Source organism: Myotis lucifugus, unplaced genomic scaffold, assembly GCF_000147115.1.
Source record: "Myotis lucifugus unplaced genomic scaffold, Myoluc2.0 scaffold_493, whole genome shotgun sequence".
Classification (NCBI taxonomy): Eukaryota; Metazoa; Chordata; class Mammalia; order Chiroptera; family Vespertilionidae; genus Myotis; species Myotis lucifugus.
In genome coordinates, this window is record NW_005871541.1 from 420,767 (window position 1) to 433,162 (window position 12,396).

General features: G+C 43.1%; 1 protein-coding gene across 1 annotated transcript in view; it reads right to left on the minus strand.

Moving 5' to 3' along the window:
- Window positions 1–1,088: 1,088 nt before the first annotated feature.
- Window positions 1,089–12,396, minus strand: part of CXCL17 (C-X-C motif chemokine ligand 17) — a 17,788-nt gene continuing 6,480 nt past the window's right edge. Inside the window, exons 2-4 of the mRNA XM_023744866.1 lie at window positions 3,380–3,460; window positions 2,339–2,440; window positions 1,089–1,420 (exon numbers count right to left, since the gene is read on the minus strand). Of these exons, the coding sequence (XP_023600634.1) occupies window positions 1,323–1,420; window positions 2,339–2,440; window positions 3,380–3,460 (281 nt within the window). The 3' untranslated portion in view covers window positions 1,089–1,322. The remainder of the gene's footprint in view (window positions 1,421–2,338; window positions 2,441–3,379; window positions 3,461–12,396) is intronic.

The following is a 12,396-nucleotide window of genomic DNA, read 5'->3' on the forward strand; positions in this document are numbered from 1 at the left end:
AATGAATGATGGCCTCTCATTTGTACAGCTTGAAGCCCTTTTCAATGGTATTTGAGATCTTCCACACTATCTCTCTAGCTCTGAATCTATGGTTCTGCATATATGTCTTCTGTACTAGTTTGGAAACTCACAGAGTACAATGACCCTTGATGAAGATGATGATGATGATAACTACCACAAATCCTAAAAGTGTTCTATATACTAGGAAATTACCTAGTATATAGTTTTTTAGACCTATATTATCTTTAACTAGAGGCCTGGTGCACGAAATTCATGCACAGGGGCGGAGGGGTCCCTCAGCCTGGCCTGCACCCTCTCGCAATCCGGGACTCCTGGCTCCTAACTGCTTACCTGCCTGTTTGCCTGATCGCCCCTAACCACTTGCCTGCCTGATCTCCCCTAACCGCCTCTGCCTCAGCCCCCGCCGCTTCATCCGGAATGATGTCCAGAAGGTCGTTCAGCTGTCTGGTCTAATTAGCATATTACACTTTTATTATATAGATAAGACCGTGTCTGATTCATTGGTATACCTGTTTTCTTTGTCCCACTTATCTCTTACCTCAGAAAGGTTGGTTGAAAGAGTAAAAGAATAAAAAATTTGGCAGGAAAGACACACACACAGCGCTATTTGGTGTGAAGAAGTATCTGTAGATGTAGAATCTGGGTTGAATTTGTAGTGAACAGGGAAAAGTGGGTCATCTGGATTGAATGCGAGTTGCTAGACCCCTTTTGAAAGAAATGATTTTGGCCTATTACACTCTTTTCAAAATATATTTTTATTGATTTCAGAGAGGAAGGGAGAGGGAGAGAGAGAAACATCAGTGATGACAGAGAATCATTGATCGGCTGACTCCTGCATGCTCCCCAGTGGGGATCTAGCCTGGAACCTGGGCATGTGCCCTGACTCGGATCGAACCATGACCTCCTGGTTCATACATAGGTTGACCCTCAACCATGAGCCACATTCGCTGGGCCCTATTACATCTAAAAATATTTATTGACTTATGTTTGCTACTTGCCTGGTTGTATTTAAGGTCAGATGGAACCAGCTAGGGAGCCAGGATTCCTGGTTTCTTTCAGGATTCCTGGTTTCTTTCAGGTAATTAAGTTTAAATGAAGCCTGAGTAATGAGAGGGTACAGGAAAAGACTGACAAGAAAAAGCACTAGAGGGAACAATAATCAAAATAATCTTGGGAAAAATGCTTTTTGAGAACCCTGGAATGATTTAGAGAGTGGGGACAAGGAGAGGGAGTTGAGGTGGGAGAAGAACATTCTCTTTTGACTAAGAATGCTTCATTGGGAGAGCAGGCTCTCAGAGTTCCTATAGAGGCAGAGTAAAGCTTGCTAGCTGACAGCGTTTGATAAATTGCTGGCAGGCTCTGGAGTGCTTGTTTGGCTTCCTGTGGTGCCTTTGGTGCCCTAGGGTGAAAATAAAGGGGAGACACTAGTGTTAAAAATTTTTTAAATTTATTTTTTATGAGAGCTTTTAAAATTATAAAAGTAAGACTCATCCAGTGGAAAATAATTAAAATAAAAAAATATATGCAGTAAAAAATGTAAAAGGACAACTCTCCCCCAATTCCACTCCCCATTCCCAAGAACAAACTACTGTTAATATTTTACTATATACTTTCCCATATCTTTTTGTATGTAAACTATTAAGTTTACTTTAAAAAATAAAAATGAGCCCTAGCCAGTTTGGCTCAGTGGATAGAGTGTCAGGTAGGGGCGCATGTGGGAGGCAACCAATCTATGTGTCTCTCTCACATTGATGTTTCCTCAATAAATTATTTAGGAATATATATATTCCTAAATAATTTAGTTTAATTTTGCCTATTTTAAAATATACTTTTAACTGATTTCAGAAAGGAAGAGAGAGGGAGAGAGAGACAGAAACATCAATGATGAGAATCATTAATTGGCTGCCTCCTACATGCCCTCCTAATGGGGATTGAGCCGGCAACCTGGGTATTGACTGGGAATCCAACTGTGACCTTCTGGCTCATAGGTCAACATTCAACCACTAAGCCATACTGGTTGGGTGACACCGGTGTCATTTTCAGAGATCAATGATCAGGTCCCCAATCTCCCTCCACTTTGATAAGCAATGGGGTTCTAAAATCTAAGACTTGGTTAAATCTCTCTAGTATTAGTAGAATTGTATCCTGCTTTTCTTCCTCTTCCTGTTTCCCCACAAGTTGACACAAGTAGAAAGCACTGAGATGTTTATCCTGGTCTTCATTTCACCTCTATTGTCTGTTCTCAGCCCCTGCTTCATTCCTAGTTGATTACACTGAGTGACTCTGGTTTAAGAAGTTTCATTCTTTTGAAACTTACTGGTTTTCTTCATGTTGCCCTTCAAATGATCACAGGGACACTGCTTTTTTGGAAGCGTGGGCACTGCCATGAGTTTTCTTTTAGGAGCTCTCAGGAACCAATCTGAAATAACAGGGTTGCTGCTTAGATGGGAGGATTAGCATGTTTGAGAGTAGGGAGTAGGGTAGGGCTTTACTTGCCATCTTTGCTTTTTTTTTACACTGCAATAGGATGGGGAAAAGGGTCAACATGGAACAGTGGAGGTATCCAGTTATAAATATACTAGTGGCCCAGTGCATGAATTTGTGCATGGGTGGGGTCCGGCAGGCCCGCCCCGATTGGGGCTGATTGGGCCAGGCTGGCGGAGGGGGAAAGGGGGGAGGGGATGCTGGAGGTTGGCTGGCTGGTCCTGCCCCTGATCAGGGTGTGTGTGTGTGTGTGTGTGTGTGTGTGTGTGTGGGGTGATCAGGGACAGGGCTGGCCGGGGGAGGGGCCTCGGGTGGTTGGTTAGCTGGCCCTGCACTGCCCCCGCTCCCTCCAGTCGAGTTCTCGGTCGAACTCCTGGCATATTAGGCTTTGCATATTAAGCTTTTATTATATAGGATTTCTGAGCATTTTTTTCCTGATCTGTGTTAGCAAGAATTTAGTGGCAGGTGTGGAGAAGGCAGCAGGATATCATTAGGGAGACTAAAAAATGAAGAATAAGACATAGGTGTCAGCCTTCCAGTAGCTGCTTTACCTGGAGCAAGCCATTTTGCCTGATTTCAGTCTTACCAGTGAGTAACATAAGGTTGAGAATAAGATCCAGGAAGCTTTTGGAAGGTGGCACTGGGTTCTTAGGGAAAAAATAAGGGGGAGTTGGCAGGCAGAGATTTAGACCTTGGAGGAGTCAGGCCTTCTTAGGAGACTCCAGAAGAAAACAAGTGTTGCTGCATGTGGTGGGCTGGTGCAGATAGGAATGGGTAAGTCAGCTCAGCTAACTTCTCCACTGGTCTCAGGGACTCAAGGGAGATGATCGGGGTATCAATGGTGTATCACTGTTGTTGAGACTGAGTTACTGACCTTTGCACTCACATTCTTGGCCACCTTCCTGGAGCCACCTCCCAGAAGCCTGGCGTTTGTCCTTGTGGCCTCTGGCGACTCCTATTGAAAGTAAACAGGTCACTTCCAGACACTGGAAAGGAAAAGGGCCAACAGAAATGATCCCCCAGCATTGTGCTACCTAGTTTAGCTCAGTTCCATTTCTTTTCCTTTTTTTCACTTAGGGATCTAGGAGTATTTTAACTCAAGTACTGAAGAGTATTTTAAATGGATAAGGAATTGAGGTTGAAAATCCAGCCTAGAGAAAAGTTTAGCTGGAGGTAAGTAGAGAAAGAATGACTTCTGGATGGAAGAGAGGACAGAGATGGGGCTTAATCAAGATCCCCCCCCCCCCAACACACACAATAAAATCCTCATAACTTAAGGAACAAGCAGATTCTTCCATAAACCCATCAGGATCTTCACCTGACCTCTAAGTTTGCTGTATTTGAATCCCTAATCCCAGTCCAACTATAAAAATATGATATTTACCTTTGCTCCCCTGGAACAAAAGCCATTCCTCTTTTGGCCTCTATTCAGGTATGTCTTATCACCTGATGCTTTTTTATTCCCATTTTGTGATAACTAAAATATTTTCATGATAATCAAGGATGATGGTTTATATATAGACTTGAGGTTCTGGAGCTAGAACCAGGCCGAGGTGATTATCCTCTGTATAGTAGTTTTGGCTATTCCTGTCAGAAATAATTATTCCTTCACATGGTTCACCATCATATTTGAGTGCAGCTCTATTTTTGCACCATTATAGTTTTTTGTTTGGAATCTGTTGTGAATTGAATTGTGTCCCTTTCAAAATTCTTGTTGAAACCCTAACCCTCAATATCTCAGAATGACTGTATTTGGAGATAGGGCCATTAAAGAGGGGATTGAGTAAAAATGAAGTTGTTTTGGTGGGCCCTAATCCAATCTGACTTGAGTCCTTACGAGAAGATATCTGAAGACATAAAGAAACACTATGGATGTATGTGTACAGAGGAATGACCAAGAAGAGGTCCATTTGCAAGCCTAGGAGAGAGGCTTCATAAGAAACCAAACCAACTCCTAGCTTTTAGAACTGTGAGACAGTATTTTGCTACGGCAGCCCTAGCAAACTAAAAATCTTTTTCCCTTCTAGACTCTGAACCAGTAGCTAAGTAGTCATTCAGTTGCATGTTCCTGACACATGGTAGGCACTTGGTAAATATTTGTTCAATAGTGAGTGGATAAGTTGTATAGAGAGGGCCCTTAGAGATCATCTGGTTCAGTTCAGGTCTCCTGTTTCCCAGACTTGTGCCCTTTCTACCACCAAGATGGAGGGTGTTGCATCATTTCCTCAAGTGCTGGTTTTTAAATGTTTTTATGTGCTGTTAAAAGTAATTTAAACAGACATAGCCCCTGCCATGTAAACTTTTCTAACACTTTATTCTCTCCTGACTTCTCCTAGTTCCAGGGAAAAGCCCCTGAATATTAGAGCCAGAGGAATCTTGTTTGGATCTCTTCATTGAAAAGTTTTTTGTTTTTTCATTCTAAATGTAATATAACTACATTAGAGAAAATTTGGAAAGTACAAATAAAGAAATCTTTATTCTTACCAACTGTTGGTATTTTGGTATGTTTCTTGCATATAATTTTCTTTATATAGTGATAACCATAGTACCGTTATGTGAACAAATTTTTTTTTGTTTACTTTGTAAGCATGTTGCAATGTCACCTGAGGATATTTTTTAATTGATTTTTTTGTTTTTGTTTTTAGAGAGAGTGGAGGGGAGGGAGAAGATGGTGGGGGGAGAGAGAGAGAAACACCAATGCGAGAGAGACACATCAATTAGCTGCCTCACTCATGTGCCTTGACTGGGGATGGGGATCAAGCCTGCAATCCAGGTTTGCGCCCTTAACCAGGAATCAAACCCACAACCTTTTGGTCCTTGGGCCGATGCTCTAACTACTGAGCAAACGGCTAGGCTGACATCTTTGTTTTTAATGATGGCATAACACTCCCAACAAGTATATGTGCTCCAACTTATTTAACTGTTCTTCCATTGCAGAATATTTAGATTGCTTTATTTTTGGATATTGATAAATTTGTGTGCTTGTACCTATTTTCTAAATTTTGTATTATTGTCTTGGGCAAAATTTCCTAAAATGGAATTTCTGGATCAAAAGTTAAGAACAGATCTATGTTTCTTGGTATCATTACTAAAATGCTTTTATTTTTTAAAAAATTTATTGATTTTAAGAGAGAAGGGAGAGAGAAACATATATCTATTGTTCTACTTATTTATACATTTATTGTGTAAATGTATAAATACATTTATACATTATTGTAGAGGCCTAGTGCACGAAATTCGTGCAGGGGAGTGTCCCTCAGCCCGGCCTGCACCCTCTCACAATCCGGGAGCCCTGGGATAGGGTCCCTAGGCCTGGCCGGCGATCAGACCTATCGGGGCTTTCCTTCCTCCAGCTGCCAGCAGCTGGCTCTGCCCCTGCCGTTGCCACTACTTGCCATCTGTGTGGCACTGTCCCCCCTCCCTCCCCACCAGTTGCCTCCCTCTGTAGGCAACAGGTGTGGGGTGCGATTGCTTGGCTGGCTTGGGCCTCCCTCTGCGGGGCAATCACTGGCTGGCCCCGCACACCAGCCACACTCTGGGGTGATCCATCGTGGGGGGGCCCCCAGATTGATCGTTCTGCAGAGGGAGGCCCCACCCTCCTGTCATAGCAGAGGGAGGCCCGCCCAACTGGTTCCACAATGGATTGCTCTGCCGAGAGTGGCCTGGGCCTCCCTCTTTGGGGCAATCGCGGAGTCCCCCCTCTTCCATCGATAGCCCCGCTAGTTGGTGCCCTGGGCCTCCCTCTGCGGGGTGATTGATCCCGGAGCTCCCTCATCGTTCCGCAGAGGGTGGCCTGGCCCTCCCTCTGCGGGGGGGGGGGGGGATCATGGGGTGATGGCGGGGCCCCCTGACCAATCGCATCGCACCTGCCTTGGCTGGCCTGGCGCCAGTGCATGTCATAGCGTGGTCGTCTGGAAGGTCATCTGGATGGTCGTTCTGCTGTTCGGTTGATTTGTATATTACGCTTTTATTATTATAGATTATTATTTTTTTAAATCCTCACCTGAGGATATTTTTCTATTGATTTTTAGAAAGAGTGGAAGAGAGAGGGAAAGACAGAGAAATATCGATGTGAGAGAAGCACATTGATTGGTTGCCTCTTGCACAAGCCCCAGCCAGGGAGGAGCCTGCAACTGAGGTACATGCCCTTGATTAGAATTGAATCTGGGACCCTTTGGTCTGCAGGCCAATGCTTTATCCACTGGGCAAAACTGCCTAGAGTGGTTGATTCTTTTATGTGCCTTGACTTGGGATCAAATTCGCAACCTTGGTGTATCAGGGTGATGCTCCAACCAACAGAGCTACCCGGCAAGGGCCCCAAATTGCTAATGAAATCACTATCTCTCATTTTTCAAGGCCCAGAGAGAGCAAATGAAAGGGCCACATTCATAAAGGTAATGGAGACACATCTAGAGCTAAAATTCGGGTCCAAGAGTTGTACTTTCTGCAGCCCTATTTGACCGTAACATCATGGTGTGACTAAAAATGAAACGGTGTGTTTGCTATAGCATTTATGGACTACCTTTATGATTTTTGCTATAGCTTGTACCACCTCTACTGTTTACTTCATACTTTTTCTTTAAATTTAATTTATTTAAAAACAACCTTATACTATGGAATATTAATTATGAGGTTATGGGTTTGATTACGTGCTTAGGTTTTTTCTAACATGCATTAAGTTAAACATAACTACTAAAATAAAAGCCACTTTATGCTTAATCTAAAATTAGTTTTGAAAATTACTGACACAGTGGAATAAACATGGACTTTATATCCAGTTGGATCTGGGGTTAACTGCTTGCTCTGCCACTTAACTATGTAGCCTTGGACAAGTCACTTAGCTTCTTTGTTGGTTTTCTGATTTGGAAAATGAATAAATGAGATACTGTGAGTGCCCAGTGCTCAAGCAGGAGTTCAGTACATGGTAGTTTGTTTTTTTAAGTCCTCACCTGAGGATATTTTTTCGTTGATTTCTAGAAAGAGTGAAATGGAGGGAGGAAGGAGGGAGGGAGGGCAGTGGGATGGGAGAGAGAGAGAGAGAGAGAGAGAGAGAGAGAGAGAGAGAGAGATTGGGAGAGAGAGATTGGGAGAGAGAGAGATTGGTTGCCTCCGTGGTTGCCTCCCTCACATGCCCCTACTGGGGCTGGGGAACCTGCAACCTGCAATCTTGACCAGAATTGAATCTGAGACCCTTCTCTCTGAAGGCCGACACTCTAACCACTGAGAAAAACTGGAACTGGCCAGGGCAATAGTTTTTATTGTGGTTGTAATTGCTGACTTCTAGTTAATGCCCAAAGAGAGGGTCTATGCTGGAATATTAGGCTTGTTACTTTTTGCTGACTTATATGTGTAAAGAAGCTATTCCACTTGTTAGGACTCATGGTAAATCTATCATTATTTTAATTCCTTAGTTCCACCACATATTAGCTTTGTAATTTTGGACAAGTTGCTTAACTTTTCTGTACTGAATTTGTAGAATGGGACTAGTAGAGCATTAGTGTGTATATGGATACACTTATTTCCTGGCTCTATCTACTAGAGAGCCTGGAAGCAATAGCACCTAGAAGCAATGGGCAATTCTCCTATGAAAGAAATCAGGGCTCCTTGGAGAAATGGCTGATTCCTGACCTGGGGCAGGTAAATATAAGATAAGCCTGAAACATCTTGTGTGTCAGGACTGCTAAAAAATGGCATGTTAAAAAGACAGCCCAGCCTGTGTGGCTCAGTGGCGACCCATGAACCAAGAGGTCACTGGTTCCATTCCCTGTCATGGCACATGCCCTGGTTGCGGGCTCCATCCCCAGTAGGGGGCGTGCAGGAAACAGCTGATCTATGATGATGTTTCTCTCATCAATGTTTCCATCTAGCTATCCCTCTTCCTTCTTCTCTCTCTAAAATCAATAAAAATATATCAATAATAATAAAAGTGTAATATGCTAATTAGACTGGATGACCTTCTAGACAAAGCTGGGGTTGCCAGGGAAGCCTGGGTCCCGGGTGCCAGAGGGAAGCTGGTGCCAGCAGTTGGGGGAAGGAAGGCCTACTCTTACACAAATTTCGTGCATCGGGCCTCTAGTAAAAAAATAAAAAGACATAGAAACCAATTTATAGGAGCTCTCAATGGCTAGTTTTGGGACAATATGAACATGATAAAGAATGATAGTAATGGATTATATAATCCATAAATATTCATGAATCTTTACTTATATTAATAAATAATTGAATAGATAAATGGGAGAGAAGGAAAAGTTCTTCCTTATAGAATTCCAATTAATAAATGTAGAAGGAATGATGGAAATAGAAAACCACCATTTGACTAATGGCATAGAAATACTTGTTGTAGGCAGGAATCATCAATGAATTTTAAAAATTAATGGTCAAATGGACATAAGACACTGCAGGGTAGGGGAGGCCGGGGGAATGTCAAGGGGCGGGGAGAAGGAGACATATGTAATACTCTTTGTAATAATTTAAGCAATAAAAAAAACAAAAGACAAAAATTTCTTGAATATTAAAAAAATTAATGGTCAAAAGTATGATGAAAAGAAACAGGCTATTTACAGAGTCTCAAAGTATCTCTTTACAAGATACAATGGCAAAAATAGTAACTTCACAGTAGAGCAATCTGGCAGACACCACCTTAACCAAGTGTTCAAAGTAAACATCACCAGTAATGAGAGATATTGATATCATGGGCCTTCAGATGTGGTGTACTAAGGCACACATCACTTTTGTGGTGTTCTTGCTAAAAATGCATAATCTGAACTTAATCATGAAGAAACATCAGACAAACCCAAACTGAGGGAAGTTCTTCAAAATATCTGATTAGTAGTCTTTAAAAGTGTCAAGGTCATGAAAGACAAGGAAAGCTGAAAAAACTCTAGATTAGAGGAGACCAAGGAGACATGATAACTTTATTCAGTGTTGGCTCCTGGAGTGGATTCTGGACTAGGAAAAGGACATTAATGGGATGATTAGAAAATGTTAAATATTTGTACATTAGTTAATAGTGTTGTGTCAACATATTACAGTTATGTAAGATGTTATTTGAAAAAAACTGGATGGATATACTCTGATTAGTTTTACAACATTTTTGAAAATCTCAAATGTGAAAAGTTAAGAATTTACAAAATAGGTTATGCCTGGCATATAGGAGTGTCAGCTAATATTATAAGTAATTTTATAATTAACTAGAGGCCCAGTGCATTTAATTCATGCACGGGGTTGTGGGGGGGGGGGCGTCCCTCAGCCCAGTCTGCACCCTCTCGCAATCCGGGACCCCTGGGAGGTGTCTGACTGCTGGTGGATCAGGCCTAAACTGGCAGTCAGACATCCCTCTTGCAATCCTGGACCACTGACTCCTAACTGCTCACCTGCCTGTCTTCCTGACTGCCCCTAACCACTCTGCCTGCCTGCCTGATCTCCCTTAACCACTTGCCTGCCTGCCTGATTGCCCCTAACTGCCTCTGCCTCAGCCCCTGCTGCTGTGGCTTCATCCGGAATGACGTCAGGAAGGTCGTTCAGCTATCTGGTCTAATTAGCATATTACGCTTTTATTATTATAGATAAGTAATTTATAAATAATGAGTAAACTGTTATAATAAGTAATTTATTTCCTAACATTCTCTATATTCTCACTTATCTTACCCCCTCCTGTGAAAAGCATATTTTGCATGTATGTGGTTATTTTAAGAGATAAAGTATGACATTTTATTTTGAGAATTTTTTGGGGGGGGATGGTGGAGCATCATTTTCTCTAGCCAGAGTTAGCCTGCTCTGGCAATACTATGCTTGGCTGGGAAACAAGCCTTGAGCCTGGCCTCCACTGATTTAATAAGGTTTTTAATAGCGTCACTTGGCAGTACAGTGAGCTTTCCTGATTCATTGCCCTTGTGCTTTAGGAGCTACTTTATAAATTAAACAAAAAAAGTTTTTATTGATTTTAGAGAGAGAGGAAAGGAGAGAGATAGAGAGATAGAAACATTGATGAGAGAAAGACATCGATTGGCTGCCTCCTGCATGCCCCTGCTACTGGGGATCAAGTCCACAACTTGGGCATGTGCCCTGACCAGAATCTGACCTGGAATCTAACCAGGACCTCTTGGTTCACGGGTTGACACTCAACCACTGAGCCACACTGACTGGGCTAGAAATTTTACTCAATCCATTTATTCACTTTTTTCTAGGTACACATTATAGATTATTTAATCTTCACAAAAATTCTATGTGCTAACTATCATCATTTTTATTCATTTTAATATAATAAAACTGAAACTCAAAAGAGTGAAGCAACTTGTCCAGGGTTGCAAAGTAAGTGGAAGAGCCAGGATTTGGATCTAGATTCCCCTGGCTTCAAGGCTGAAGTGTAGGTAAGTCTAAACGTGGAGGGAGAAACCAAGATGGCGGCATAGGTAAACACCGGAGATTGCTGCCTCGCACAACCACTTCAAAAATACAACTAAAAGATGGAATGGACATCATCCAGAACCACAGGAAGGCTAGCTGAGTGGAAATTCTACAACTAGAAGGAAAGAGAAAAGCATACCGAGACTCAGAGGAGGTGTGGTGCGGAAGTAAAATAAAAAGGTGCGGAGGTGCATGCGGAGAGGGCTGGTGGCTGAGGACACGGTTGTCTTTTCCAATCGGGAGGGAGTCTCAAGCTCTGAGCTCCAGTTCCAGGCGAGTCTCTGGGGACCCAGACTCATACCGGAGAAACGGGACTGTCTGGCATCGGTCAGAACTCGAGGGCAGCTTTCTCTCGGAGGTGCTCGCAGCGATTGCTGGGACACTGAGAAGCAGGGCCTCTGAGGGCAGGACTGAGAGCAGCCATAACTGCTCGCTCCGCCCTGTTGATCCCCTGGGACCCCACCCCGCCCAAGCCGTGCACGGAGGCTTTTACATATGAAAGGCTCAGCCCTTTGCAATCTGAAAATTACTTAACAAACTGCAGCTGGCCCAAGGCCCCATGGCAACTTGCATTGCTTCACAGCTGGCTCCTGCTGGGTAGCCTCAGGAAGAGGCTAGATTAGCACCTCCTTAGAGATCCAGGAGCCAGTGTGCCTGGTGGTCAGAGTGGGACCATCCAGATTGCAGCTCCTCGGATCCATATAGGACACACTCAGGGGGCAGACTCAGTGAGCACCAAAGCCCCACTGAAGCAAGTCTTGTCCCGAAGGGGTGTCTCTAGCACAGAAGTTCTCCCACTGCAGAAACAGCTGATTCTCACAGCCAATTGGCCTGGAGGTCAACCCCTCCCAGTGTTACCTACAACAATCAAGGCTTAACTACAACAAGACTGTGCACAAAGCCCACAAGGGGGTGCACCAAGAGTGTCTACCTCAGGTAATTGGGGAGGCTGAGCCACTGGGCCCTATAGGACACTTAGCACAGAAAGCCACTCTATCGACACAGTGAAGCATAAAAAATGCCGAGACAAAAAAACAGGACACAAATGACAGAAATGGAGGAAAGCAAAAACCACACTTTTAAGTTTTTCAAGAATTTTCTAGAAACTGCCGATAAACTTAACGAGACCCTCAAGAAATCTAGTGAGACCCTCCATGTTGTGATAAAGGACCAACTAGAAATTAAGCATACACTGACTGAAATAAAGAATATTATACAGACTCCCAACAGCAGACCAGAGGATCGCAAGAATCAAGTGAAAGATTTGAAATATGAAGAAGCAAAAAACACCCAACCGGAAAAGCAAAACCAAAAATACAAAGATAATGTAAGGAGCCTCTGGGACAGCTTCAAGCGTGCCAACATCTGAATTATAGGGGTGCCAGAAGAAGAGAGAGAGCAAGATATTGAAAACCTATTTGAAGAAATAATGACAGAAAACTTCCCCTACCTGGAGAAAGAAATAGACTTCCAAGTCCAGGAAGT